This window comes from Poromitra crassiceps, assembly GCF_964638095.1.
Source record: "Poromitra crassiceps genome assembly, chromosome: 1".
NCBI classification, from domain to species: domain Eukaryota; kingdom Metazoa; phylum Chordata; class Actinopteri; order Beryciformes; family Melamphaidae; genus Poromitra; species Poromitra crassiceps.
This window is the reverse complement of record NC_139623.1, coordinates 103,838,768-103,865,921: the sequence shown is the minus strand read 5'-3', so window position 1 is coordinate 103,865,921 and position 27,154 is coordinate 103,838,768. Positions and strand designations below refer to the sequence as shown.

The 27,154-nt window shown below is 42.6% G+C and overlaps 1 protein-coding gene across 1 annotated transcript; it reads right to left on the bottom strand.

Annotated features, from left to right (window-relative positions):
• Positions 1-1,264: 1,264 nt before the first annotated feature.
• On the bottom strand, positions 1,265-19,075 carry npm1a (nucleophosmin 1a). Its single transcript, XM_083636629.1, has 11 exons — positions 18,921-19,075; positions 16,596-16,675; positions 13,143-13,262; positions 11,132-11,225; positions 9,509-9,621; positions 9,333-9,412; positions 9,154-9,223; positions 8,980-9,069; positions 6,892-7,029; positions 6,672-6,746; positions 1,265-3,239 (listed from the first exon to the last, which is right to left on the bottom strand). Exons 1-11 carry the CDS (start codon positions 18,967-18,969, stop codon positions 3,180-3,182), a joined length of 969 nt encoding a protein of 322 aa, XP_083492755.1. The 5' UTR covers positions 18,970-19,075; the 3' UTR covers positions 1,265-3,179.
• Positions 19,076-27,154: the final 8,079 nt, after the last annotated feature.

The window sequence follows — 27,154 nt, the reverse complement described above, 5'->3', positions numbered from 1 at the left end:
GGAGGTGCTGCTGCAGCTCATGTGATGAGCAGACTGGTGATGAGGGAGGTGCTGATTGGACAGCAACAGGACCTGACTTGTGATCACATCATAAGTGATGCCTATCAGAGGGAGTTGATACAATTCACATTTCAAAGACTTGGAACAGGCAGAGAAACTGATAATTGACTCGTGATTCTCAAACTTTTTCACGTCAAGGACCCCTAAACGGACACAAATTAGACCCCCATTTGATAAGGTTTTGTCCCAGGGTCCCCCATCTAGATTTTAGCTTTTGTGATGACCTTCCCCCTCTCCTGACCCTGTCTTGCAGGAGCCTGGGGTCGTTAGGCTGATTGGGTGCACATGGGCCTGGTGCACTCATTAGGCTTACGAACACCTTCAGACCATTCAGTCTCTCTCCCTCACCTTTTGTTCTGTTCATTTGTTCAATGTAGTCTGTGTTGTCCGGTGGTTATTTTAGCTCAGTTTTAGTTAATACATTTTTAACTTTGACTTTGGTGTATGACTCTCCTCATTTGTTACTTCCTTGAGCCGGGTTGTAACAGAGGGGTCACACACAAAGGTAAAAGTTAAAATAACTAAAACAAGGGAAAAATAACGAGACAACACAAACTACATTCAACAAAAGAACAAAAAAGGTGCATCGGTGAGGAGGGAGAGACTGATGGCCTGAAGGTCATCTTAAGCCCAATGAGTGCCCCGGTGCACCCAATCAGCCTAATGACCCCAACACCAGGCTCCAGCAAGACAGGGCCAGGAGGGTGGGAGATCGCTTTGCAACCACATATATAGTTAATATGGATTTAACACCCTATTTTCATAACTGTCAAGTTCAACCATGATCAACTTTGTAAGTAGCTAAACTGCATTTTTCTGACATCCTTCTGAGAATGGCGTAGGCCTAAATGAGAATATAAATCTAAAACATGAATAGGGGGCATCTATCTGCTCTCAGGTCAAGTCAAGTCAAGTCAAATTTATTTATATAGCACTTTTCATACACAAAGGCAATTCAAGGTGCTTTACAAAAAAATAATTGAAATTTGTTTAAAGGTCCCCACTAGCTGCCCCCTATAGGCCAAATGAAATATTACAGCAGCTGGCCCCTATAGGCTAAATGAAATATTACAGCAGTCAGACAATTTATCCTAGAAACTTTACTGAAATAACCAAGTGTACATTTGCACATACAGTGGAGAGAGGGGGGGGGGGGGGGGGTCAAATATTTGCATTTAAGATCACCAGTCTCAAAACACATTGTAAAGTAATAGAACAGGAAGTTTAATCAACCTTGGTGGTGTCCACCCAAACCCACATAAACATCTTGAACAGTTTGTTGAGAACATGGAATGGTCTTCTCGATCAACAGGCCTCACCCATAAAGTTAATTCAGTCAATTGTCGAACTGCAAGGCTCGTGTAAAAAAAAAAACTGCCTTTAAACAAAAACAAATGAAACATCTAGTTGTATAACACTGCTCGATTACTTCTGGACGGCAAAACTCGTGCAAAATGACAACATATTGAATTTGCTAATAGACTGGTTCAGGTAGAAACAAAGATTGACAGTTGAGTACTATTAGACAAAAGTAAGTTGTTTTTCTCCAAATGGGAGAGATAAACAGTGGAAGTGATATCACCCAAAAATTCTGCGACAGCACTTCTCCAAACTGACAAATGATGAGACTATTGACATGACATGACATTGACGTAACGGTCACCATTTTTCACTGGTTGCTGAAAATGGACTGAGTTTCTTGAACTGTTTGGGGGTGTGAATGCCTGTCTTAGATGTGCTCTAAAGCCCATTTAAGGATCAGATCTTTGCATGTACATGCTCCTGCGTGAGGCCACATCAACTCGACTAACAAAAAAAGGCATGGGAAGATATCCTCAAAATTTTCTCAGGTGCCATACAATATAGCAAAGAGTTTATTTACAAATTTACAGAAAATTTGCAAGCTGGTTCTCCCAGGTCTATCCATCAAACCTGGAAGCATCTATGCCTTGCATCCACCTTGAGAGGGTGATAGTGGTGTGAAGGCAGGGCAAAGCCACAGCACGCTGTCCCCAGTCAGTTTTAATTATAACCGTGATCAAATTCCTTGCTGTAAGTGTACCGTTAAACATTTTCATTATCATTAAAACTGTGGTACCGTCTTACCATGATTACAGCGCTTTGAAAAACATGGTAAAGCTGTCCATCAACCAAAGTTGGTAACCGTCTCCGAGATGCAGACACGCAACCTTGGAGAAATTATTTCTTATTTCAGTGAGTGTATCAGTCCTATTTGGGTCTGAGTTTTCAATATAAAACTTGGTGAAATGATTTATGTGAATGCATTTGTATTTTTCTTTTAAATTTCAGCACATTTTAACAATACCGTGATAATAGACCTTATTCGATTGACGTCACTCACGTACGGGCACGCCCACCGCCGCCATGTTCTCGACATAGCCTGCAGCTCTCAAGTGACAACTTATGTGAGAGCAGCATTTATAGGAAGCTAGCCGCCGTTGGCGTTACCTGTATCGTTCCAATTGTGTTCGGATGGTGACCTGCATTAGGCATGGCTGTAGTAATGACAGCAATAAAGTCCCCGTGGTTTGTTTCTATCTCTACCGTCCAGACGTGAAGGGAGTGAGACTGAGGATACGTCAGCAGCACAGAAGATGTGTGGATAGTTGGGAGAGACAGGTGAAACTTTCTGACAGCTCCTCACAGCAAAGTCTGTTCACCTCGTTTTGTCTTTTGTTTATTATTACAGGCATTAACGGCAGCATACAAAACAACAACTCTGGGGTTTTTATTGCCGTCATCACTATCGCTATTTTGTAATGGAACAGAAACGACAATAAGGCCGTTACTATAGTTGTCAGCTGCAGGGCGGTATGTCAACAATGTGGCGCTGTCCGGGGTTAGCGAATAAGGTCTCTACTGATGACCGTGATAATTTTGGTCACTATAATCGTGATATGAAATTTCCATATCGTTTCATCTCTACACCACTTCCTCTCTCTAATCTCCAGACAGCATGGCAGTTGGAGCCGGACTAGACTTTAATGAATTAACGGAAGTGTGAGGCACCGAGTTAAGACTCCAGAAGGTGTGAGGAGGGATGTGGCGGAACAGGTCATAAAAAAAGAAAACGGGAGGTTGGAATGCTGGGATTGTTGTTATTTAGGCTCTTTAGGATCCGTCACCGTCTGTCTCCACTTCCACAGCTCCGTAATGACCTAACAAAGAAACAAAGAAAGACAAACATGACAACAATCAATATCGTGTCCCAAGCATATTGTAGCAGCTGCTATGGGTCAGTCAATGGCAGCACTTAAAATGTCTCAGATCATTGGGGAAGGGGGGGGGACATAACACCACCAAAAGCTATCCAACATATATATTAGGGCTGTGGCGATTCACTTATCTCCCGATTCGATACTATCACGATTATTGGGTGCCGATTCGATTTATATTGCGATTCTTAAGTATTGCGATTCTACGATTATTGCGATTCGATATTACGATTTATTGCGATTTTTTTCTTTCCTTTTTTCAGTTTGCTTTTTTACACTAGATTAGAACATGGGAAAAGTTGAATCATACACTAGAGACTGTATATTATATATCATGAGTAGGGCTGGGCGATATAGTTAAAAACAGGGGCGGACTGGTATCATAATTCAGGCCGGGCATTAGATACCAAGCAGGCCAGGCCGATATGGGCCGACGCGCGTGAAATTTGGGCCGTTTGAAGCCCAATTTGGGCCGTTTGAAGCCAGATTTGGGCCGTTTGAAGTCCAATTTTACAATGAGATGCACCCACTTTAACCCTGAAGTGTAATTATTACTTCAGACTAACTAATAAAGTAATAAAACCACTAGTAAACCAGTAGGCGGCACCTGGCCTGCTGTTCAGTGAGTGGCCTGACTGCAAGCACCCAATTCTTTTTTTTTGCGATTATCGATTCTGGAATAAAAGATAGATTCACAAAATCGTGACATTAAAAATCGCGATACTTGGGTGAATCAATTTTTTCCCCCACCCCTAATATATATTCAGTCCTTTACCCTGTAAATGATTGTTCTTCCTTCTGGCTCCTCTACACCGACAAAACGCAGTGCATTGACTTTAATGCCATTGGCTGGGTTTCCCAAAAGCTTCTTTGCGCTAAGAAGCTAATTTAACCCTTCTTAAGGCCCCCTTAAGAAGCAAACGCGTTTCCCAATTGCTTCTTTACGAAGGCATGCGTTTCCCAAAAGCTTCTTAGCGCTAAGAAGCTTCTTTGACCCTTCTTAAGGCTCCCATAAGAAGCCAACGAAGCCAACGTGTTTCCCGATTGCTTCTTAGCCTAAAATTATCTTCCAATTATCTTCCGTTAAGAAGGCTGCGTTTCCCAAAAGCTTCTTAGCGCTAAGATGATCTTTCGTTAAGAAGGTTTTGTAAGAAGGGTCTGGAGCCTTCTTAACACCTTCTTAATGACAAAACACTGGCAGATCCAGCCGTGTCAGGCAAAAGGAGATACTTGTGTCCACTGTTCCTCTTGTGCTTTTCCCTTTTTCCTTTCTTTCATGCACCCTTTAGTGTTTAAAATTGGGGAACACTTGAAAATCTCCCCTGTATGTATGGTTACTTGTGTTTTAAATGTTTTACCGTAGGCTATATTGCTCTAATCAGAATGGATTCCTTTTATAATGTTGTGGATTTATATAGCACCTTTCACAGAACCCAAGGTTGCTTAAATTCTGTAGTGTTTCTCTGTTTTGTTGTATGCTGTGTATATAAAGCAATTTGAACTGCAGTCCATGTCTGAAATAAATAATGTTTAATAAAGTTTAACATGACCATGATTAGGTTATTCTACAACAGTGTTTCTCAACCACTGGGTCGTGGCCCACTGGTGGGCTCAGAGTGCCATCAAGTGGGCCGCAGAGGACCTCTCACATCGAGATGGTGGACAGCTCCAGTTAAGATGCTTCTTAAGAGCCTTCTATTTTTTTTATTTTTCTCTTCTGTTAAGAAGGCGTTTGGGAAACACTTCTTTGGAGCCTTCTTAACTCCTTAAGAAGCTTCTTAACGCCTTAAGAAGCTTCTTAACTCTTAAGAAGCTTCTTTGTTGGGAAACTCAGCCATTGTCTTTGATGGAAGGCATCAATCATCTAATGTCACCGTTACACTCGTGTCTTCCAATCAAAATGTGAGCCAAGCAGGTGATGTTTCCAGGGCCGTTTGTGTTTGTCAGCGGGATTACAGAAAAACTACTTCCACTTTGCAGTTTCTGCTTAAAGCTCTCCCAGGGCTTGAGGCCAGACAGTCCCGCAGAACAAAATGAAATGTGAGTTCACGTGACCGGCTGGTTTACCAGGCTACAGCAAGGACATCATGGCATCAATGCTACATGTGGAATTGAAAAGACAAAAGGTACCTGTGACCTAATCTGTGCACTAGTTTTCCACTAAAACGATCACTGGAAACTTGAATTAAAATAGTGCTTCACGTAGGATTGAGAGGGAGCGTCAAATATTTGATGAGTACTCCAAATTAAAAAAAGGTATTAACACTTTGAGTGCCACGGCCCTTGGGCAAAAGGTGCTGTACTGTGCCACATAGGCCGCAATGCATTTTAATATAGCCATATCATTTTTTGTGTTCCTCTTATATGGACAACCAATAGCCTCAATGAAACTTTGAACCCTTCTGTTTCATTTAAAAAAAAAACTGTGTTTATAAACCGTTCCATTTTGGAAATACACCCCTCTGAAAAAGAGTGTTTTCGACCGAAAAGAGCATGCTGAAATTAGTTTCTGAGATAATCACATCTTTATGTTAGAAAGGCGACAGAATGAATTCTGCTTTGAGTTCGAGCCTGCTGCTTGCTGCCTGGGTGTGTGTGTGTCAATGGTTGTATGCTGTTAGTGCCCTGCGTGCCCACCCCCCTCCTCCCCCTCCTCCGTGGTGGGAGGAGTCGAGTGTCTCCCCTGCGGTTTGCTCTGTTTGATCTACACTGAAAAGTCCGCTGCTTGCATCCCCCGCTCCTTCACAGCGTGTCCTCGGCTCCCAGCCGAGAACAATGTAACCCCTCAGAAAGACTCCGCTGTCGCCGTGTCGGCAACTAAATCATATGGATGGACCATAGCAGCGGACACGGATGGGGCTCAACCGTGGCAGCAGATGACTGCTGTTGTTCACAGGCACAGCCAAGTAACGTTATGCTTCAAGCATATCAATGGCGATTTCCGTTTCCTTATGACTTCTTCTCTCTTTTCTCCTGGCCTCTGTCTAATCGGGAGGGCACTGTCGCCACCTAAGGGTTCTGTAAAATAGGCTAGACACATTCAACAGCTCCCATATTGTAAGAGGCGATGTAAGAGGCGTAGATCGACATTCCCCCGTCAAAATATGAATTTGGAGTTATTGACGCCATTTGGCGTCGCTGGCAGTCTACGGTAAATTTCTCTTGACGCCATATGGCGTCGCTGGCGCTCAATGTGTTAAAAGGTCTAAAACACAAGCTGATTAAACTTTATAAGCACTGGGCTCACATGCTTACTGAAGAAGAAGAAAAACGTAAATACTCTATTCCAAGATTGCAGTTTGCCAACAACACAATGGAATGCCTCCTTAAATACATGGCAGACATCTAAAAAGCGCCATAAACTTGGTACTGTACCTTGGTGTCTGAGACTTTATAACTATGTTTCACAAAGTTCTCAAACTTGGGCTGGGCTTTAGGAAGTGATACTCCCTGTAACAATGGAAAAAAGAAAAATCAATATGCATACCGGTATCCAAATGTTCATTAACTCAATAAAATATCAATCAAATCAGCTTGACAAAATAACAGAAATGACAATCAATCCACATTAAAGGGGAATTCAAGGGGTACCAACCTTTGACAAAGCCTCCTTTATCTTCGCTTGGATCTCAGGAACTGTTAAGGTTGTCTTGGGAGTTTGTGGAGTTTGGGCTATCTTGGGAGTTTGAGGTTGTGGGGTTTTGGGCGTCTTACTACCCTTAGGGGTCTTTGCCTGCAAGGAATGGAAAGTGTGAGAGTACTAGGAAAGACATTAACTATTTTGTTTGGGTATTGCGTCTGTGAAAGAATTCAGACAAACTAAAAAAAAAAAAAATCAAAACATTCAAATATTACAGATTTATGACAATACTGGCCAGTACCAACAATGGTTATGTATAGGGATGTCAACCGTTAACCGACTAATCATTTTGTGCATGCAGGTTCGCAGGTCTGATATTGTGGCGCGGCCCCACTTGGCAACAATGGCACAGTAATCGACTGGTTTATTTAAGAATGGGTCGTTTGAGGGGAGTGTCACGCGACATCTCGCCTTTCTAGTCGCTTGGTCCCGTGGGATCTGACTGCACTCCTCATGTGAACAGGCACACACAGAGCATGATCAGTGCACCTGCAGCCTGGCGACAGGCAGGCAATACACCCTCTGGAACACACGCTCTGCACCACATGGGGAAACTCGAAATAGTGTTGCGTCAGCTGGCTGAATGCATTAAAAGGCTATAAAAATAGTACATCAATCTGACCCGGGAAGACAATGTAAAGCAGGTGGATGGATGAGCCGGAGCACAATACGTTAACAGTTAATGATCAGTTAACGAGGGCTGGTTGTGATTAGGGGAAAAAATCTTCGCCATCCCTACAGTAGTTATGTACCATTGTTGAGTGAGCGTGTACACACAGGGCTCCAGACTAACTGTTTTCACTAGGTGCACCGGTGCACCTTACTTTTTAATTTAGGTGCACCAGCACATAATTTAGGTGCACCCAAATTTTTCACCACGCCTTTTGGCACCACAATAATACATTTTAAGCGGTGCCTTCGTTGTCATTTTGTATACATATTGGCAATTTATTAAATGATACACTCAAAGATTTTCATGTCAATAAATGTTAAAGTCACCATCACCAACTGAGTTAACACAGTGGGGATTGAACCTATGGCCCATTGAAGGAAGCCTTTGCATTTTAAGCATTGCAGCATTTATGAACTGGGTGTCTGATGTGATTATCACCTTACATTATGCTCCTAAATTGAAAAGGTTAGGAGCATATTTAAGGACACAATGATTCATCTCTGATACATTACAATTTAGTTTAATTCAATTAAAGTAGGCTACCATTCTCATGATGCACTATGAATGTCTTATCAGATAAGAATGACTGCTCATTGGCTATTGTTATTAAATTATCATTAACCATTTATTTAGTCACCTGTAGTTTGCACACATTATGTAATGGTGGTCATGATTGTGAACGTACACGTGTGATTAGTGTAGTGTATATCCCAGTGTGCTGTGAAATGATAGTCTCACTGTGCACTGCAGACAGTGAAAAACCATAGCAGATAGCTGCTCAATCTGCTACTCTTAGATGGTCTAACATTAACACACAGCATAGTCATATTGTCAACAACACATTTTAGTGATATTGAATAACATTTTGGGTAACGTTAGTAATCCCAGAATTTGCTTGATAGTTAGCTAGCAACCCGCTAGCAATGCTAACATTAGACGCTAAGATGTCATTGTTGCCAGCCAACCTAACGTTAGTCAGAACTCGTCTGCTGAAGCCATAGCTTTGTGTCCGGCGTACAAAACCACCATCTGACACATCTTAATTCCATCTGTTTGTGACTCCGATTCCGGTACGAGTGAGTCTGGCCGGTCACACCAGTAATCTGGATGGCTGGCTGCAGACTGTCCTGTGTTGTACTAGCGATAAGGACGATATGACTTCCAGTCAGATTTTCAAAGTAAAAGGATTCTGCACAAGTCTAAAGCACTCCGAAGCAATTGAATTTTTTTTATTTTTTTATTTCCCCTGTCTTTAGGCACACCGGCAGATTTTATGGTGGGAAAATGCGTGTAAATAAATACACGCACTCTGGAGCCCTGACAGATGCCATTTAGAGCGTGACAAAAAGCCAAATCAAACAGAGTCTTACCTCCTTTGGAGTAGGTGGAGCAGGTTTAGGACTCTTGCCATTTTGAGGTGGGACTTTTCTTGAGGCGGGACCGGGTTTGTATGTCTTAGCCTGTAACAGAGAGGCACTTGGTATTGGGAAAGGGTTTGAGCTAAATTAATTTAACTGCAACTGTCATACGTAGTAATGGCTTGCCTTAACAGGTGATTCCTCCTCCTTAACAGGTGATTCCTCCTCCTCATCGTCATCCTCATCTTCATCATCCCTAAACAAAAGATCCAAATTAGTTTCTTCTTTTTTCAAAAATTACACATTTATCAGGTTTGAGTAGCGATTAAGCAGTTAAGTTTTAAACAGTTTTGTTTTATACTCACTCATCATCGTCATCCTCATCATCATCGTCGTCATCCTCTTCATCGGCCTCTGCATTCAACACATCCAGTTTCATTTTTTTCTGCAAGGAAGAACAAAAGGCGGTTATGGTCATTTAGATCATACTGATAACTTTGAAACGCAGAAACTCAACCTGCAAGCTATATGTGCAACAAACCTGGGACTTGAGGGCAGGTGAGGAAGCAGGTCTTTTCTTGGAAGTTGTGAGGACTACGTCGTCGTCTTCATCATCATCATCTTCATCATCAAAAGACTGATCAGCATCCATTACTAGGTAAAAATAGAAAAACATGTGTTAGGTGAGGTGAAACTGAAAATGAAATTTAGGTATCCCACAAGCATCAAACCAGTATTAATCTGGTGGTGTTAGTTTCAACACCACCAGATTAATCATTTGATCAACCTGACATCTTATTTGTGCATTTCCTCCTCTCACTCTGCATGTTCTATTCATGCTTTAAATGGAACTTACTTTTGGGATTTCTTTGTCAGTCGTGGCTCAAAATGGAGTTTTAGCGCTTCTACATCAATGCAGCAAAACTATATGGTTGATTAAGTTTCAGTGCTACTCATGTCTAAGTGAGACACTGACTGGGCAATGCAATTTAGAACAAAATTAAGTACGGTAATGTAAAATAAATGTGTAGCCCAGGGGTGGGCAACTATTTTTCATGGGGGGCCACATGAGAAACCCAGATTGTTGCCGGGGGCCGAACAAATATTGTCATGCCGTAACCCATGGATGGGCAACTTTGATGATAGAGAGGGCCGCAAAAAAATGTCCTCGTTACCAGATTTTGCGGAGGGCTGAACGGCGCCAGCGCGAACAATTTGGGGCATTTGAAGCCAGGTTTAGAGGAATAACTAATTTTAAATTAACAATTGTGATGTCATTATTCAGTCTTAACCACCAATATTTGATCCTTTTTTCACTCCTTTGTCACCACCTGCTCTCCCTGCAGGGCTTGAAATTAACTTTTTTCACCACCTGCCAATATGGCTGCTAGATTTTAAGGTTACCAGCCAATTAGAATTTCCACTAGCCGAAATGTTTTTCTTGAAATAAACCAGAATATGAGTGGGTTAATTTAAGCATAAGTATCAGTAAGTGGCCCGGGATTCTCAAAGCCTGTGTTGAGGGTCACACAAGAATAAAAATGCACTCTTTAAGCTAAATAAATCCAAAACCAACAAGTTAATTATTTAAATTTCTTCTTCAATGTAGAACAGTCATTTCTTACACATGAGATTACTTTTAGCCTTTTAGTCATAAATATTATTGAAAGATATTCCATATTCCAGACTGAAATGCTATAACAGAAGAGTATTGGCCAGAATGACATGAACATTTGGACACTTATTCAGCGGGTATCTTGCATGTTGCGTTCAGGTGCACTGTAAAAAAAAATATATATATATATTTTTTTTTGCAATTCCATCGCGGGCACACAGGGGGTGCCCGCGGGCCGGCCGTATGTTGCCCATGTGTGATGTAGCCTCTGATCATTTTTATATCCGATTTGACAGCTGTTCTTCAAAATGAATCTGCACAAATGTTTCTTAATCTGGACTTTAAAGTCAGATTTCAAATTTGATTAAAGATGCTAATCCCTAGCAACCTTGCAATAATCAACCCGACATACAACATAATAGACTCTGAACTAACCATGCCCTAGTATTAGCCTTAGTATTAGGGTAATCCATGTTCCTTCCTGACTGTTGAGGCAGTTAGATACTTCTCATCCTGGGAACAGTAAATAAATACAATACAAATACTCACTGACAAGGTGTTGACCACTGAGATGGATCGGACCAGAACCAGCCTTTAAACGGAACACAGCTGGAGGAGCGATTGTGAATCCACCGAGACACACCTGCAACAAACAACCAGCAATATAGTAGCATGCGATCACTATAGTGTACTGTACAGTGATGAATGTTGTTCTGTGATGCATGCGATCACTATAGTGTACTGTACAGTGATGAATGTTGTTCTCTGTGAATTACCGTATTTTGCTTTGGGCCTAATATTAAGGGCTTAGGCCGTAATTGTAGTATTTTATTCCTTGTGCATTTTTGTAAATTTGTGAAGTGCGAGCTCGCTTCTGTCTGGATCTTTGCTCTTTGTGTTGTGTGCCCTCTGTCCCTGCCACTCCAGGGACAAGCCCCTATTTAACTCCTGTGCTTTCAAGATGGCACTGGGGGATTGGTGTTAGCTGAGTGGTGCTAACTAGGGATGGGCATCGAATTTCCGAATAATCGTTGTTATTATCAAGGTCGACTTTTATTATTGAAATTCGAAATTCGAAAAAAAAAAAAAAAATTTTTTTTTTTTTTTTTTTTGAGTGAAATGTTGCATTGTCTCCCCTGATTCTAAGTACCGGTATAGTCAAATCGCTTGGTTTGAGCAAGTAAAACAATTTTTATAAGCATTTTAAGCAAGGTTTATGGAAAAATGAATGGCGGATGAAATCCCATGAAGAGGGAGAGGGGGTGACTTTGGCACCCCTTTGGCACTCAGACCTGAGCCTACTAAATATTTAATGAACCACTCATGATTGTCAAAACTGTTTTTTATTTTCGAAAATGTCAATGTCATGTAACATGTTCTTTACTTCAGTGGTGCAATGCTTGTTTGAGCTAAAAATCCACAGCAGAAGCTTTTTATATTAATTAATAAAGCCGTAGACTTAGAATCAGGGGAGACAATGCAACATTTCACTCACACACAAAAAAAAAAAAAAAAAATTACATTTTTATTTTTATTTTCGAATTTCGAATTAAATTCGAATTTGGCCAGCGAATTTCGAATAGTGTTTTTGCTAGAAATGCCCATCCCTAGTGCTAACACTGTCCCTCCATGCTTCCTCTTTGCTCCTCCAAACTGGGATTTTGTGTTAGATTTTGGGCTTGAGACAACTGGGAAGCGGTGGTAGCTCTGTCTTATGTCTCTGTGTTAGGCTTTGGGCTTAAGACAACTGGGAAGCTGGGGCGGCGTGGTAGCTCTGTCTTAGCCACATTGAAATAGTAATTCTATTTATATTGTTAATGTTCTGTTACTGTTATGTGTGGTGGTGCTGGACTCTACTTTATGTATTAGCTGCTGTTTCTTTCCAGCCTTAGCTTTGGCTGCTACTCATAACTACTAATGGGCTTCGGCCTACTCTTTAGCTTAGCATGACAATGTTAGCTCTCTGAGTGTAGCGAGTCCAGTACCCTTGTTGGTTATTGTGTTGTGTGACCAATAAATCACTTACTTTTTATGGTTGCTGTTAAGTTTATGTTGTGACCCAAAACCCCTAGACTGGGTAATAACACCTAACAACATTGGGATGCCTGTAAAAATGTGATGTGTGGCCTTTCTGAAACATTAATATACCACTGTCTAATTATGCTACTTTGGTATAATTTCTATAAACAAATGAGCCCATGGACATGACGAATGATAGCCTCTGTTTCATGCCAGTGGCACTGTTACTGCTACGGTTTCTCAAAATTATGAATACATTTACCACAAACCCTGTAGATTGATAGCCTCCTTCACTTACGGGCTCAAAGTGAATGTGGTGTAACCATTTATTAATGTTAAAATCCTATGCATAACAGCACAAAGAAGTAAAAGGTGCCTGTATGAATGTTGACTCATGACATCGGAAAAAAATGCAACAGATTACATGACTGAACCAAGATGGCTTTGGCAGCTGTGTGTAGGGTAATGGGACAAATTTAAAAGGAGACATTTTTGTGTTTGTGCACCTGCACATTGGCAAAAAAAGGTTGCGTTTACTCACACTAGGCAGAGTGGACGGCTTAAGTGAAGCCAGTGTTGCCTTGACTTTCTGACCCTCGAGGTCTACTCCTTCCGCCTCTATCATGTGAAGTTCATCTTTGGTGCTGGGGTCTACACACGCCTAAAGGAGGCAAGAAACCATTTGATAACTTTATGAAACAACTCACTATAATTGCAGTTTTGAACATATGTCATTTTAGCTTGACAAACACTTTTGACTTTTTGTGGCACTCTGCAACAGAAGCAGTGTGGTCACAAGCTTGCTTTGATCACTTCATCATCATCATCATTTCCTTTATTTTACCAGGTAGATTATTGAGAACACATTCTCTTTTACAATAATGACCTGGCCAAGATGGCATAGAGGCATACACAAAAATAGAATCAATACAAATAAAAACAAATATAGACAGTGTTACACTTCTACTTCTACCGTTGCATACTGTTGTATTGTTGCCATACAGCAATGTCTAGCATCGAGGAAATAAACAGCAGTTCAATACTGACACATTCGGCAAAATTAGAGTGTGGAACATTTGCAAGAAAGCAAGTGACAGGCCTAAAGAGTGGACATGCTATTGGGATAAACCGTGTGAAAAATGCGGTATGTCATCTTAAAATAGGTCTGAGTGACAATCATATGGAAAGAAGGTAGTGCCAGCGGACTATTTGAACTGATTTTAATTTGGAATGCTCATGTTGTAATTGTGTTATTGCTGATGCTGTCAAGCACCGAAGGTGTGTTTGTGAACTACATTGGCTGCGTTTACATGGACCGTTTATTCCCCTTTTCATTCGGAATTAACGTTCAATCCTATTAAAAGTTATCATGTAAACATCTGAAAAAACTTAAATCCGAATGAAAATGGCCAATCCGAATGAAAATTCAATCCGATGTAAGTGGCCGGTTGATTCCGTTTTTTATTCCGAATGAAACCATTTTGCGTTCATGTATACCCTTTTTTAGGAATTAAGTTCATTCCGGTCTTTCTGCGCATGCTCGCTCCCTTTTTCATCCACTGCTGTCTGGCCTTGCGAGTGGGAAAAGGCAATGGACTGAGGTACAGCGGTTTTCTACTGCCTCCCTTCTCCTCCTCAGCAGACGCAGAATAAGCAGTAGCATATTACTGTCGTGCTGCTGCTTAACACAAACGATCAAAATGAAACAGAAAAGTGCGGTGATAACGTTTTCTTCCATGTTGTTGCTGTTTCTAGCTCGTCGCTCGCACTGGTAAATCGCTGTCCATTCTCAAGAAGAGCTATTTAGTTGGTTCATGAAATCGCTGGGCTGCGTGTCCTCCAGTGTTGCTCCTGGCCAATCCCGGGGCCACAGGGCGTGGTTATTGCTTATCCTATGTGGGGTTAGAAATCACGCAGCGCTGAGAACTCTGCTGAGTGTTTACTTCTGGTAAACGTAATGACGTTAACATCCTGTTTACGTTTATCCAATCAGAAGCCTTCCCAGCCCCAAACCTTACGATGACTCAAAAACATCAGATTAAAGTTTCTTTCATGTAACCACCTTTTCGGAATTAAGATTTTACATGTAAACTCGCAGGAAAAAACTTTACTTCTGAATGATTTCATTCGGAAGTTTTAATTCTGAATTAAAAGTCATCATGTAAACGTAGCCATTGTCAGGGTTTACGCTATATACGGTACATTTTGTGGCGCGGTACACTCACGTTATGATCCTCAATTCTGGCCGCCGCTCTTTTCAAAATAGTATAAAATGTCATGAAAACGGTCATGTCACAATTACATGACTCTGTAGCAAGCTTTTATTTTGAAACGAATGCCAGTAATGGCAGACGAGTCTGCAACGTTGATGCATGAAATGCATCATGATTCGCTGAGATACACTTGGGGGAGGCATTGTGGGGCGTGTCCAGCCTGCTGCCTGTATTCAAAAAATGTCAGCCAAATTATAGTCTATACTGATATGAAAAGAAAGAGGGGCTTTATACTTTTGTGGGAGGAACAACACTCACGGGTGGAAAACAGCCACCCCGTACTCAGCGCATTTCCTCGTCAAACTCCAACGGTGAAAAACGGTTGCTTGTCACAAAATAACACTCGTTTGACGACTTATTTGAGAAACTTCACGTTCTTTCCTGTTTTCAACCCAAAGTGAGTACAAGTCTTCAACTGTGAATTTAACTCGCCTGTTTCCAAAGTGAAAGTTGGAGTCGCTCCACAGCAGCTGCGTTTCTCGAGCCATTTCTCCTAAACTCTCTCTCATTACATTAGGTTCAAAAGCCCATGCGAATCTAACATTATATCAGCCAGTAATTCAGTCAGTTTTCTGCCAGCTAGTTAAATTCAACACACAGACGTTGTTGGTGAGGATCTGTAACATTAACGTTATTTGTTTTGCGCCGTTCAATTTGCTGGTTAACGTGAACGCACTGCAGCGGCTAGCCAAATGGAATTACAGCAACGCAGCGACTTAATAAATAATTAATTATTCCCCCCACCCATCAATGACGATGCCATCGTCCAACACGATGTTTCACTGTAAAACAATCACGATGGGTATTTTTTATGACATCGCACAACCCTAGCTGAAGCTAAGCTACAGTCAGGTGATATGTTTAGACTCCTTTATTGCAAGCTAACGTTAACAAAGCTTGTGCTTCTTCTTCTGCACTATCTGCTTTTACAGTAGCTCTGCTTCAGGCTTGGAACTAGGGCTGGGCGATATTAGGGATGGGCAGGGATGGGCATCGAATTTCGAGTTTTTGATGTTATTATCAAGGTCGACTTTTATTATTGAAAGTCGAAATTCGGAAAAAAAAATGTAATTTCTTTTTGTGTAAAATGTATAATTTTTTTATCAAGTCGGTCTGAATGTTTTTATGATTTTTATAATTGTTTGTAACATTTTTCATAATTGATTTCATCATCTAATAACGTAAAAACTAAACCAAACCTGGGCCTCGCTGTGTGGTTTTGGTGTTTTGCGGTAAAAGTGGCTCTGAGGATCGCTGTACGAGAGTACATTATACATTATGTCATTTAGCAGACACTTTTGTCCAAAGTTGACTTACAATAACACATTTTGTCAACAGTACAGAAAACAACTATGCAACACAATCCACGACAGCTAAGACATGATGGACTAGAGTAGCACTTTGTAGAAAGTAGTTTGAGAAGGAATAAGTAACATGTAACATTAATAAGTATTTTGTGAAGGAATGAGTAACATTAGTGGGTTTTTTTGTGTTAGTTCAAGACGGGCCTAGAGTCTAGTGATGAGGTACTTGCCGACACTGACAGTCAGTAGAATTCAACTGGCACAGTCCCAGTTTGGAGAAATAGAGATGGGCTGCAAGTACCTCATACATCCCCACATCAAAAAATCCGAACTATCAATTTAAACAACTGATGGTCAGATATGAATAAAAACATGTTTTAATAAGCTCCTTGGTAGCTTGGATCTCAGGGAACTTACCATTCTTAGATCTAGCTGGTGCTCAAAGTCGTCACCTTCAGGGTTGAATGTGACCTCCTTTCCGGACTCCAGCACGCACCCTGGTGGAAGAGGCTTCAATTAATGATCTTGAACAATTCCAGTACCACTGCAGTGTGCCCTGGCTATGGGAGGCAATACTTTGGGGGTGAAGTGCTATATTTGAACTGCACACAAGAGGGAGCCACTGCTGTGGGAACATTTCCACGTGGCCCACCTGGCAGAGGAAACCCCCTCTCTGAGGAAAGGTGAAAGAAGCAAAGCACACACACAGTTCTGTGTGGGAGTATTTCACTGAAAATACATGAGGTGAACTGGGAATGGTGTGCAACTATGGTAATTGTAAGAAGAAAATAGGGTGTTAAAACAACAGATTGATTTTAGAGTACAACAAATTGTATAACAACTTGAATTGTCTTGCATATTGTGTGTGTACAATCTACTGTGCTGCTGGCTGCTTAATAATTGAGATCAAGTTTATAAGCCTGTAATTCTAGGTAGTGGTTACTGTGTGCTCAAAGTACACTGGGTTCCAACTGTGTTCCTGACTTAAATTGCATAACTTTTACATGATTTTCAATATCATATATGTGTATATATGTAGCTATATTCCTGTCAAGTGACTCATTTGCTAAATTCTGATAATCCATGACTTCCAAAGATAATTGATCAAGTCCCAGGACTTTCCACATCTGTACACCCCTCTTCAATATGCCATGACATGCCAGAACATTTCGCAACTACAATTAACTGTGCAATCTTTTAAGCTGAAAACAGCTGCTTGTCTTGCAGCAGCAAAGAGACATTATGCAAAATATTAGACACTTGATTTTACTGGACTTTTTACATTATATAATGGACGCCGTTATATATCACTTTAAGGACTTTCATTTTGCACTTTATAATTTGAGATTGTTCTGTTTGCTCCATCTTATGCTATTCTGTGCTGGATACTAGGGATGTTAAGATAATAGAATTTCTACTTCGATACCCAGTTAAATATCGATACTCGATACCATGGGAAGGGGGTATCACATCAGAGGCATGAAAACAAAGTTAGACAGATGGACGGACAGATGCACACTTCTCCATAATCTAAGCCTGATAAAACTTTGAATTCAGACAGCAGATTACCCCTGCTCTAGCCATCAGAATACGTTTAGCTTGTTGAAGCAACAGATACCCACCAATGATAGGGAGGGAAAAATCAATGATTTTTCATTAAAAGAAAGCACTGATAGTATCAAATCTGTTGCAAATGAGTATTGTATCCATTAAAAAAAATATATATTGATACTTTCGATACCTGTTGCAAATGAGTATTGTATTGTATCCGATTACAATTTTCAGTATCGATACTTTTCGATACTTTTGCTACTGCATACTGAAAAAAATAATTCTCGTTTGTAGCATGATTACTCACTATGGCTATTACAATTACCTTGAATATAATTTCCCCATCCTACTGGGGAAGGGGGGGCTGCACCTAGATGAGTAGTAAGAACACCTATGCCCCTGTGTCTTGTAAAAATCATGTCAGTATATATATATAATAATAATAATAATAATAATAATAGTAAATAATAATGCACTCCACTAAACCAGCAAGAGGGGGGTAAACTTAGATGTGTGATGTGTGACAGAATGAAACACACAAATGATCAAGGAAACTCAGCGGTTTTTTTTCTACTCATGTATTAAGCACAAATTAGACACCGAGATAAAACTGGGGAAAAGACAATGCGTTAACTATTTAAGTCACAGTGCCATAAAGTTCAAAGGAGCCCTGACGAGCTTTCTGTCATAACCTGAAATAAATGCAAAGTGGGTCACTGCATTAACGTGAAGCGGCGAGGTCATCTGAGGTCCGCGTGTGGATGAACCATGTTGAGAATGAGATGGCGTTTCCCAGGCAGCCAGCAACCAAACTAAACGCGCTAGTTCAGACGTCTGCTTTAAACGAGCAAATCATCAAATTGGAGCAGGGGATTGCAAAGCGGTGTGAAGTTCTTGCTGAAAGAAAACGCGAAAATTCCCTCATAGCGGATATATTCAGAAAACATGGGGGCCGCCATGCTGATTCTCAAACACGTGTTCGGCAATTCAAGACTGAGCAGAACCCACGCTGTCCGCCGGTGTGCTCAAATAAGGAGTGAATTCAATATAACATTACTTTATTTTCAGCGCCTTTCTAGATCACAGGGATGTCAATTCCCATCCCATGTCCAGGACAAGCAGCGAATAACACGAGGACACGTTACGTGCAGGAGCTTGGGGTGACGCACGGAATAAGAAAAATAATCTTACCATACAGAAAGTTCTGTGGTGCCATTTGTTGCTCGTCTAACCCGTTCATGATTACAGTTAAACCGTTGACAACTCGATGCTTGCTTGCTGCTGAAGAATAAATACAACTAATTGCCAAGTACGAGAAGCTACTACTACCACTGGCACTCGGCGGCTGGCACTACGTGAATCCTACTACTACTGGAGTAACTTCCTTCCTGTCCTCAGTGTCCTGCTTCTTCTGCTCTGTGTTTAATGGCGGCTCGCAAACCAACGAAAGGATGCACAGCGCCACCTACTGTCATAACATGCTAACACAACTTCCACTACACTGCTAGATAGATAGATAGATAGATAGATAGATAGATAGATAGATAGATAGATAGATAGATAGATAGATAGATAGATAGATAGATAGATAGATAGATAGATAGATAGATAGATAGATAGATAGATAGATAGATAGATAGATAGATAGATAGATAGATAGATAGATAGATAGATGATATATAGATGATAGACAGTAGATAGATGGATAGATAGATGGGCGAGGGTGTATGATGTTGTGAGACCCGAAACACCCAATGACCCCAGGTTACATCACTGATGATGTATCCCAGTTGCATTTAGAAGATGTAGTGTGTAATATGTCGGATTAGGGCATATTGCACAGTGAAGCCTGGCCTCCCCCTTGCCAGGTGCATCTATCAGATGTATGATTGCACTATATATTAGGGATGTCACAATATATGGTCCCACGATATATTGCGATATCAAAACGTGACAATATGTATTGTAACGTATCGGTGATACGCCAAGGAACGGAGAGTTGTAGTTGGTACAGGTTCTTTATTCACAGGCTTCTTTAGCTCCTAGCAGCTAGCTTCACACCGCTAGCTCTACACACAACAACCGGTCTCGCTCACTCCATAGCTTGACTGACATCCGGCCTGCGGCCGCTGGTCATATATACCCCGTTTCCCCTAGGAACACACCCACACACATTAGTTCCTAGCTGCACTCTAGACACTTCTATTGTACATCACATTACAGGTAATACTTGGATTACCTGGAACGCTACATACTCCTCACCCAACATTTGTCAATGCCCACATTGACACCCACAACCCACACATATCCCCCCTGTACCAAAACACACCACCCCACAACATTTTGTATTCCCCCAATTTGTCTCTTATTATTTCAGCACACTTCTTAATTTTCGTTCCACCACCACCATTTGCATTTCTTTTCATTCCTTCCTCTTTTCCCATTCCAATAGCCCTTTTCTTTTTTTTACACACATTTACATTCAACTCAATACCCATCACATTGACATCATTTCTTTCCTCTTTCCCCATTCATTTAAATTCAACCCACATATCATTTCAGTTCGACAATAACCCAAACATTTACATCATTCTTTTTCCATTACCTTCATTTAAACCTTTTTTCTTACTCACATTATCCCACTTCACTTCAACCACTATTTCCATCCCCCCTTTTACAGCTTCTGTCCCACCCGAAGCACATTACAGTCGACACAGCTAAGGCAGTAGTCCTCTACGTCTCCCTTCATCTGTACCCAGTAGAAAACTCGACAAAGGCGGCTGAGTGTTTCTTCAGCCCCTCGATGCCCCTGACCCCTGCGGCCCCTGTGCGCCCCCCGTAGCGCCAGTCCCCGCAGGCAGCTGGGCACCACCACGACGCTGCCACTCTTCCCGCGCCCATCCAACCCCAGAATCCCTGACTCTCTCACCCTCAGGTCCGGAAACAACTCCCACAGTTCCTTCGTGGTACTTGAACACATGCACATCTCCTCCAGGGGAGGCCGGCATCCGGCCGCCACCCACCTGCGCACCGGTCCAACGCTAGCGTCCTCCGCCTGTCTGCGTATCCACTCCTCCAGATCGACATCCTCCATAGTCACGTTCTCATCCTCCCGGTCTTGCACTCACTCGTCCTCCCGTCCCGCTCCCCCAGGGGGCGGCGTGTTGAGGACAGCAGGGCGGACACCATCGGCGTCGATCTCCACCTCGACTTTCTGCAGTGCAGCCGTGGGGGTTGTGTAGCGGCTTGGTTGGGCCGGCTCCTCCAGCGTTGACCCCTCTCGCTCCCCCGGGGACACGAGCGCCGCTCCCCCGACTGTAACAGCATTGCAGGTGATGTCGCTCACTTCCCTCTGGCTGTTCAAAACGATCCCCGCTCTCCTGATGGTCTCGACGCTGATGATGATGTCCCCCTCTACCGGCTGGTATGCAGAGCAGCTAGCCTGGGCCGGCTCAACAGTCACTCTCCTGCCCAGAACAATCGGCTCTGTACTGCCCCGTTGCTCCGCTGCTTGTAGCTCAGGCTGCTCCCCTGCTCCGCTACTCCGCTGCTCCTCTGGCTGTTGCTCCGGCTGCTCCCCCGGCTGTGTGTCTCTTCCAGCATTCGCACTCTTAGTGCAGTCTCTAGCTAAATGTTCAGGCGACTGGCAAGTCCAACAAAGCCTCACCTGTCAGCCGCCTGCCCGTCTCTCCTCTCTCGCTGTCTTCCAGTCCCCGACAGCTTCTCGACACTCTCTAGCTATGTGTCCCGATCCACCGCATGCCCAGCAGGCTCCCTGCTGTCCCCAGTACCTTTGCTCCGCATGCCCGGTCCGTCTCCCGGAACCGTCTCGGCACCACCTCGCCTCGTGGCCCGGTTCTCCACAGCTCCAACACAGTCTTTGCGGCTCCTCCGTCCGCTTCTCTCCGTGCTGCGCGACCTCTCGTAGCAGCTCCATAAGCCCCTCTGCCCAGGCTGGTGTCGCCTCCAACAGCCGTCTGATCTCCTGCATCAAGCGGGCTTCCATGCCCGCCAGCACCGAGCTGATCCCCGTCGTCAGCTCTTCTTTTCTCCCGTTCGCCGACAGGCATTCTTCTAAGCGCACCATCACACGTGGCGCTCGTAGCAGCTAGCTCACACAGCTAGCTTGCTACCGCTAGTCGCTCGAGCCTTTGATCTCCAACTTTTCCTCCGCCGTTCCTCCTCACTCTCTCCCCTCTCGACCGAGATCAGGCGTTACCGCTTCACTTCTGCACCAATGTAACGTATCGGTGATACGCCAAGGAACGGAGAGTTGTAGTTGGTACAGGTTCTTTATTCACAGGCTTCTTTAGCTCCTAGCAGCTAGCTTCACACCGCTAGCTCTACACACAACAACCGGTCTCGCTCACTCCATAGCTTGACTGACATCCGGCCTGCGGCCGCTGGTCATATATACCCCGTTTCCCCTAGGAACACACCCACACACATTAGTTCCTAGCTGCACTCTAGACACTTCTATTGTACATCACATTACAGGTAATACTTGGATTACCTGGAACGCTACAGTATCGTTGAGATGAAATCTCATATCGCGAGAAAAAGAAGCTGAACATGGTGGCACTGATCTGCATCTGATTGCATGCTCGCTCTCCTTTTCATTGCTTTGTTTGAACAGACGAGGGACGTTACAGACACGGAGGATGAAAATGGTGAAATTACTCAAATTAGCGTGGAGGATGCCCCCTCAACTTACAAATCGATCACAAAAAAATATTGTTAAAATATCGTATCGTATCGTGAACTCAGTCTATCGTGACACTCCTAATATATATATATATTCATATATTATATATATACATTATACATATACATATATATACACACACACACACACACACACACACACACACACACACACACACACACATGTATGTATGTATGTATGTATGTATCTATCTATATCTATCTCTCTCTCTATATATATATAATATAGCTCGCCCGCGTACCAATCCTGCAGCTCGCCGAGCTGGCCCTGCAGCTCGCATTCGCAACTCGCCCGCTGCGCGGCCTTGCCCGCAGCTCGGCTGCTGTGTGGCCAATGAAACCAGCATCAGTGATGATGTCAGATTTATAACATCACTGATGATGTCACAGTGGAATTTTGATGATGTCCCAGTGGGATTTATGACATCACTGATGATGTCACAGTGGGATTTATGACATGACTGATGATGTCACAGTGGGATTTATGACATTACTGATGATGTCACAGTGGGATTTATGACATCCCTGATGATGTCACAGTGGGATTTATGACATCTATGCGGCCACGCGGGCGAGCCCGTCCTGCAGCTTGCCTGCTGCGTGGCCTTGCCCGCAGCTTGGCTGCTGTGTGGCCAATGACACCAGCATCACTGATGATGTCAGATTTATGACATCACTGATGATGTCACAGTGGGATTTATGACATGACTGATGATGTCACAGTGGGATTTATGACATCACTGATGATGTCACAGTGGGATTTATGACATCACAGTGGGACAATCACAGTGGGACAGAGAAACAAACAGACAGAGCCCCAGCTCCCATTTATATACTGATGATGATGATGACTAAATTAATTATTGATAGGCAGGTGTGGTAAAAACAAGGCCAGGTCGAAACCTGGCATAGGGCCGGTGTGCTCAGTAAAGTGCAGAACTCTGCCAAGGTGTAGAGTCATTTGTGTTCAGTCTAAAATTTTGGCCCCTTGAAACCAGATTAGAGGACCATTTACATTAAGATTAGACTGTTTTTCAGTCTTAACCATCAATTTGCTGAGTGAGTGGCACTGCTCTTGCCCAGATGTAGCCATATAGGTAAAACACTAATATTTTCTGACTCACCTCCACCACCACCTGCTGATGTCTATATTATTTAACCATCTCATTCTCTTTAACAGTCCAACATTAAATCTATCAAATAAAATTAAAGCAAGAGCTTGTCCTCAAATAAAATGAATATAGTGCAATTCAAAATAAAATAGTAGAATAAATTAAATTCAAGTCACTTTCAGGAGGAATACCAAAAACCTTGTGCAATGTCAACTGAGTTTAGCAGCAGTCCAACATAAAATCATCATCTTACAGTACAATGGTGTGCAATTTACAGTAACAGTGCTCTTAATTTTGGAGAAAGACAAAATGCTCCATGTAAGATGGTCACACACATGGACTGTACACACATCATCCAGACACAAGACTGTTAGTAGCATCCACACCCACCATGGGTCCATGTGAAAGGATGGGAATGCGCACTGGAAGCATGTGTGTGTTTGTGGCCATCCGTGCATGTGTTGATGTGTAATCGTGTGACAATAAAGACGGGCTTGTCTGTCTGAAATCGTGGAATCGACTGGAATGAGGCACGCGACATGTTTGGAAGAGTGTGCTGACGTCAAATGACGCTCCGCTGATGGGTAATGTGGCTAATATGTTAGCGGCTAACTGTTACTTGTCGTTACTTTACATGGCAGTAAAACGCCACCGAATGACCAAATTGATTTAACTTTTAACCATCTCGATTTCCACTTTCCATACGGACCGCCAGCATTGGTTAGTTTATAACGTGACTATATTTATAATGTTTATAACGTGCTCCAGCTTCCGGTTTATACTATCAGTCTGAATACAGCCAGGGGTTGGAGCGCAACACCGCAAACCAGTCGGAGTACGTTATAAACATTATAAATTGTCACAACGTTAACAACTAACCAATGCTGGCGGTCCGTATGGAAAGTGGAAATCGAAATGGTTAAAAGTTAAATCAATTTGGTCATTCAGTGGCATTATACTGCCATGTAAAGTAACAACAAGTAACAGTTAGCCGCAAACATGAGCTACACTATTTTTATTTAGTGACGATTGGGGCACGTCGAGGCACGTAGCGTGCGTCGACGTCATCGATTACGTCGACTCGCCGGGACAGCCCTAGTCCGAGGAGCAAACGATTAGTCACATTCACAGCTGCTTTACATTAGGACAAAAAAGACGATACATGTCAACTCCTCAAAAATCGAATTAATAAATTCCTAGTCGGATCGAGAGAGGCACCAGACGGTGAAATGTCCGACGACCGGCTCTTGTGGAACTCTCTGAACGAGCTAGCCACAATATTAGCCAGAGGTGCATTACCGCCACCTACCGGACTGGAAAGCGGAAAGACATTACATCGCCTGAATCCTCCGTGAATCCGTGCTAAAAGGTCTGGGCGACAGAGTGGAATGTAAGGGCCCTGCTGTGCATTCTGCACACCGGCCCCAAAAATCCAGGAGAAAATGAGAGACTGACCTACCTACCTGAAAGCAGCATGTGCTTGTTTCAGCTGGAAAGGTTACTGTAATACTGATACTGTAGGTTGGCCTCAATAGACACTTCAAAGTGTTTAGAATTTGACCACTAGATGTCACAATGTTACTATTTAGGAAATATATGTTTTTAGTCAAAATGATGAATAGATTATAGACCCACACATAGAGTGCACAACTCAACTCCACCATTTATTTTTCAGTTGGCTCAACCGCTTATCTGTATACAAGGAAAACATAGGTAGAACACTGCTCAGTTTAATAATTAACAAATATTCGTATGGCTTATAACAGTTTAATTTATATTTATGAGATTTAACAACTCCGGTTCCAAAATCAGATATCAGACTGACAACGGAGACTGTGATGTCATACCAATGTACAATACAGCTAGAGCTGCTTTACTGACAGCCAATCAAAGAGTGAATTACTTTGACATCCAAGTGAGTTTGGCATTATGGTCATGCTAAGACAGAGCTGCAATTGACGGCATCAGCATAGCACATTCCAAAGCTGACATTCAGTGGTATTATTGCCTTTTGAAACAATTCTATTATCTGAAACTCTTATGAACGTCCACTGCACATTAGTCTTACTTGCCAGACTCTCCCTGTACTGGCTGGCACTCTGGTATGGCGGGGAAGAAAGACTCTGTTTAACTTTATAACCAACCACCGAAAGTACAAAGCAGGCACAATTACAATACAGATGTAATCGTTTTCAGCATGTACAGTAGCAACGAGCTAGCATTGTTGATGGCGGCGCAGGCATTTGAGATCGACAGATTCGACACACACAGCGGCAGAAGCATTTGAGAGAGACAGATTCATCACGGAGGGAGCGGAAAGCAAATCCTATGGTCGCAGCCGATCAGTCAGAGCGGGTCGGAGCCAATGGCAGAGCTTGCAGGGAGCGGAAAGGGATATTTTTCCGCTGCCGACTGAAATGGTCGCCACCAATGGCAGAGCTTATACCAGCAGCCTGTTTCTATGCAGGCAGCCAGACTTCTCTCCCGGTGTCAGTGCAATTTCAGCTCGCCTACTGTACCAGATCGGCTGGGGCACGCATTGTGATTGGCTGTACGTCGGGTACGTGAGATGAACGTGGGCAAAATGTCTGACAGTTTAGCAAGCTAAGCTACTGATGTTATCAGACATTTGGGAACATGAAAATATCATACAAACATTTAATGATTATGATTGAAGTGTATACAGCGATTCCTCATAAACATGAGCCTTACTTTATGAAAATAAATGTCGTGAGAGTTTAACTTCATCTGTAGTCGTGGACCCGAGCTGAGCACATCTGGTAGTGCGAGCCGATGTGGTAGGGCGAGTAGATCCAGTACTCACAATGGCAGGGAGGGAAGTCGGGCAAGCAAAAGTAACTGCACATGGGACTGATTTATTTTTCTCCCACCACGGCACTGCCGTTGTTGCTTGTAGGCTAACTAGCCGATTCTCAATTCATATGACAACATCTTTGTTTCACGGGCATTTCAACTTCAACTCAAAAATGTACACTTGCTATTCACAATGCATTTTTCAATTTTAGACACACCCCCCCCTCTTTTTCGGGTGAAAACATAACTGGATTAATCAGAATGTTTGGCCCAGCAAATATCATCTGACTTAGTCATATCATATCCATGTGAGCTAAATCTGTATACCTGTAACTACACAATGTTACTGTATCTGAATCACACCAAGATCACCTGTCGCCTGTGTGCAAAAAAAGTTGTTGCTTGTAGGCTAACTAGCCGATTCCCAATTCATATGACAACATCTTTGTTTCACGGGCATTTCAACTTCAACTCAAAAATGTATACATGCTATTCACAATGCATTTTTCAATTTTAGACAACACACCTATTTGACCACAAGTAAAGCAGGTGAAAATATAAAATAATATTGTTTTTCCATTGTTTTCATTCAAACCTAGATAGAGACAGACGGACATATATCACACACACACACACACACACACACACACACACACACACACACACACACACACACACACACACACACACACACACACACACACACACACACACACACACACACACACACACACACACACACACAGAAAGTGACACACACACACCACCTCATAC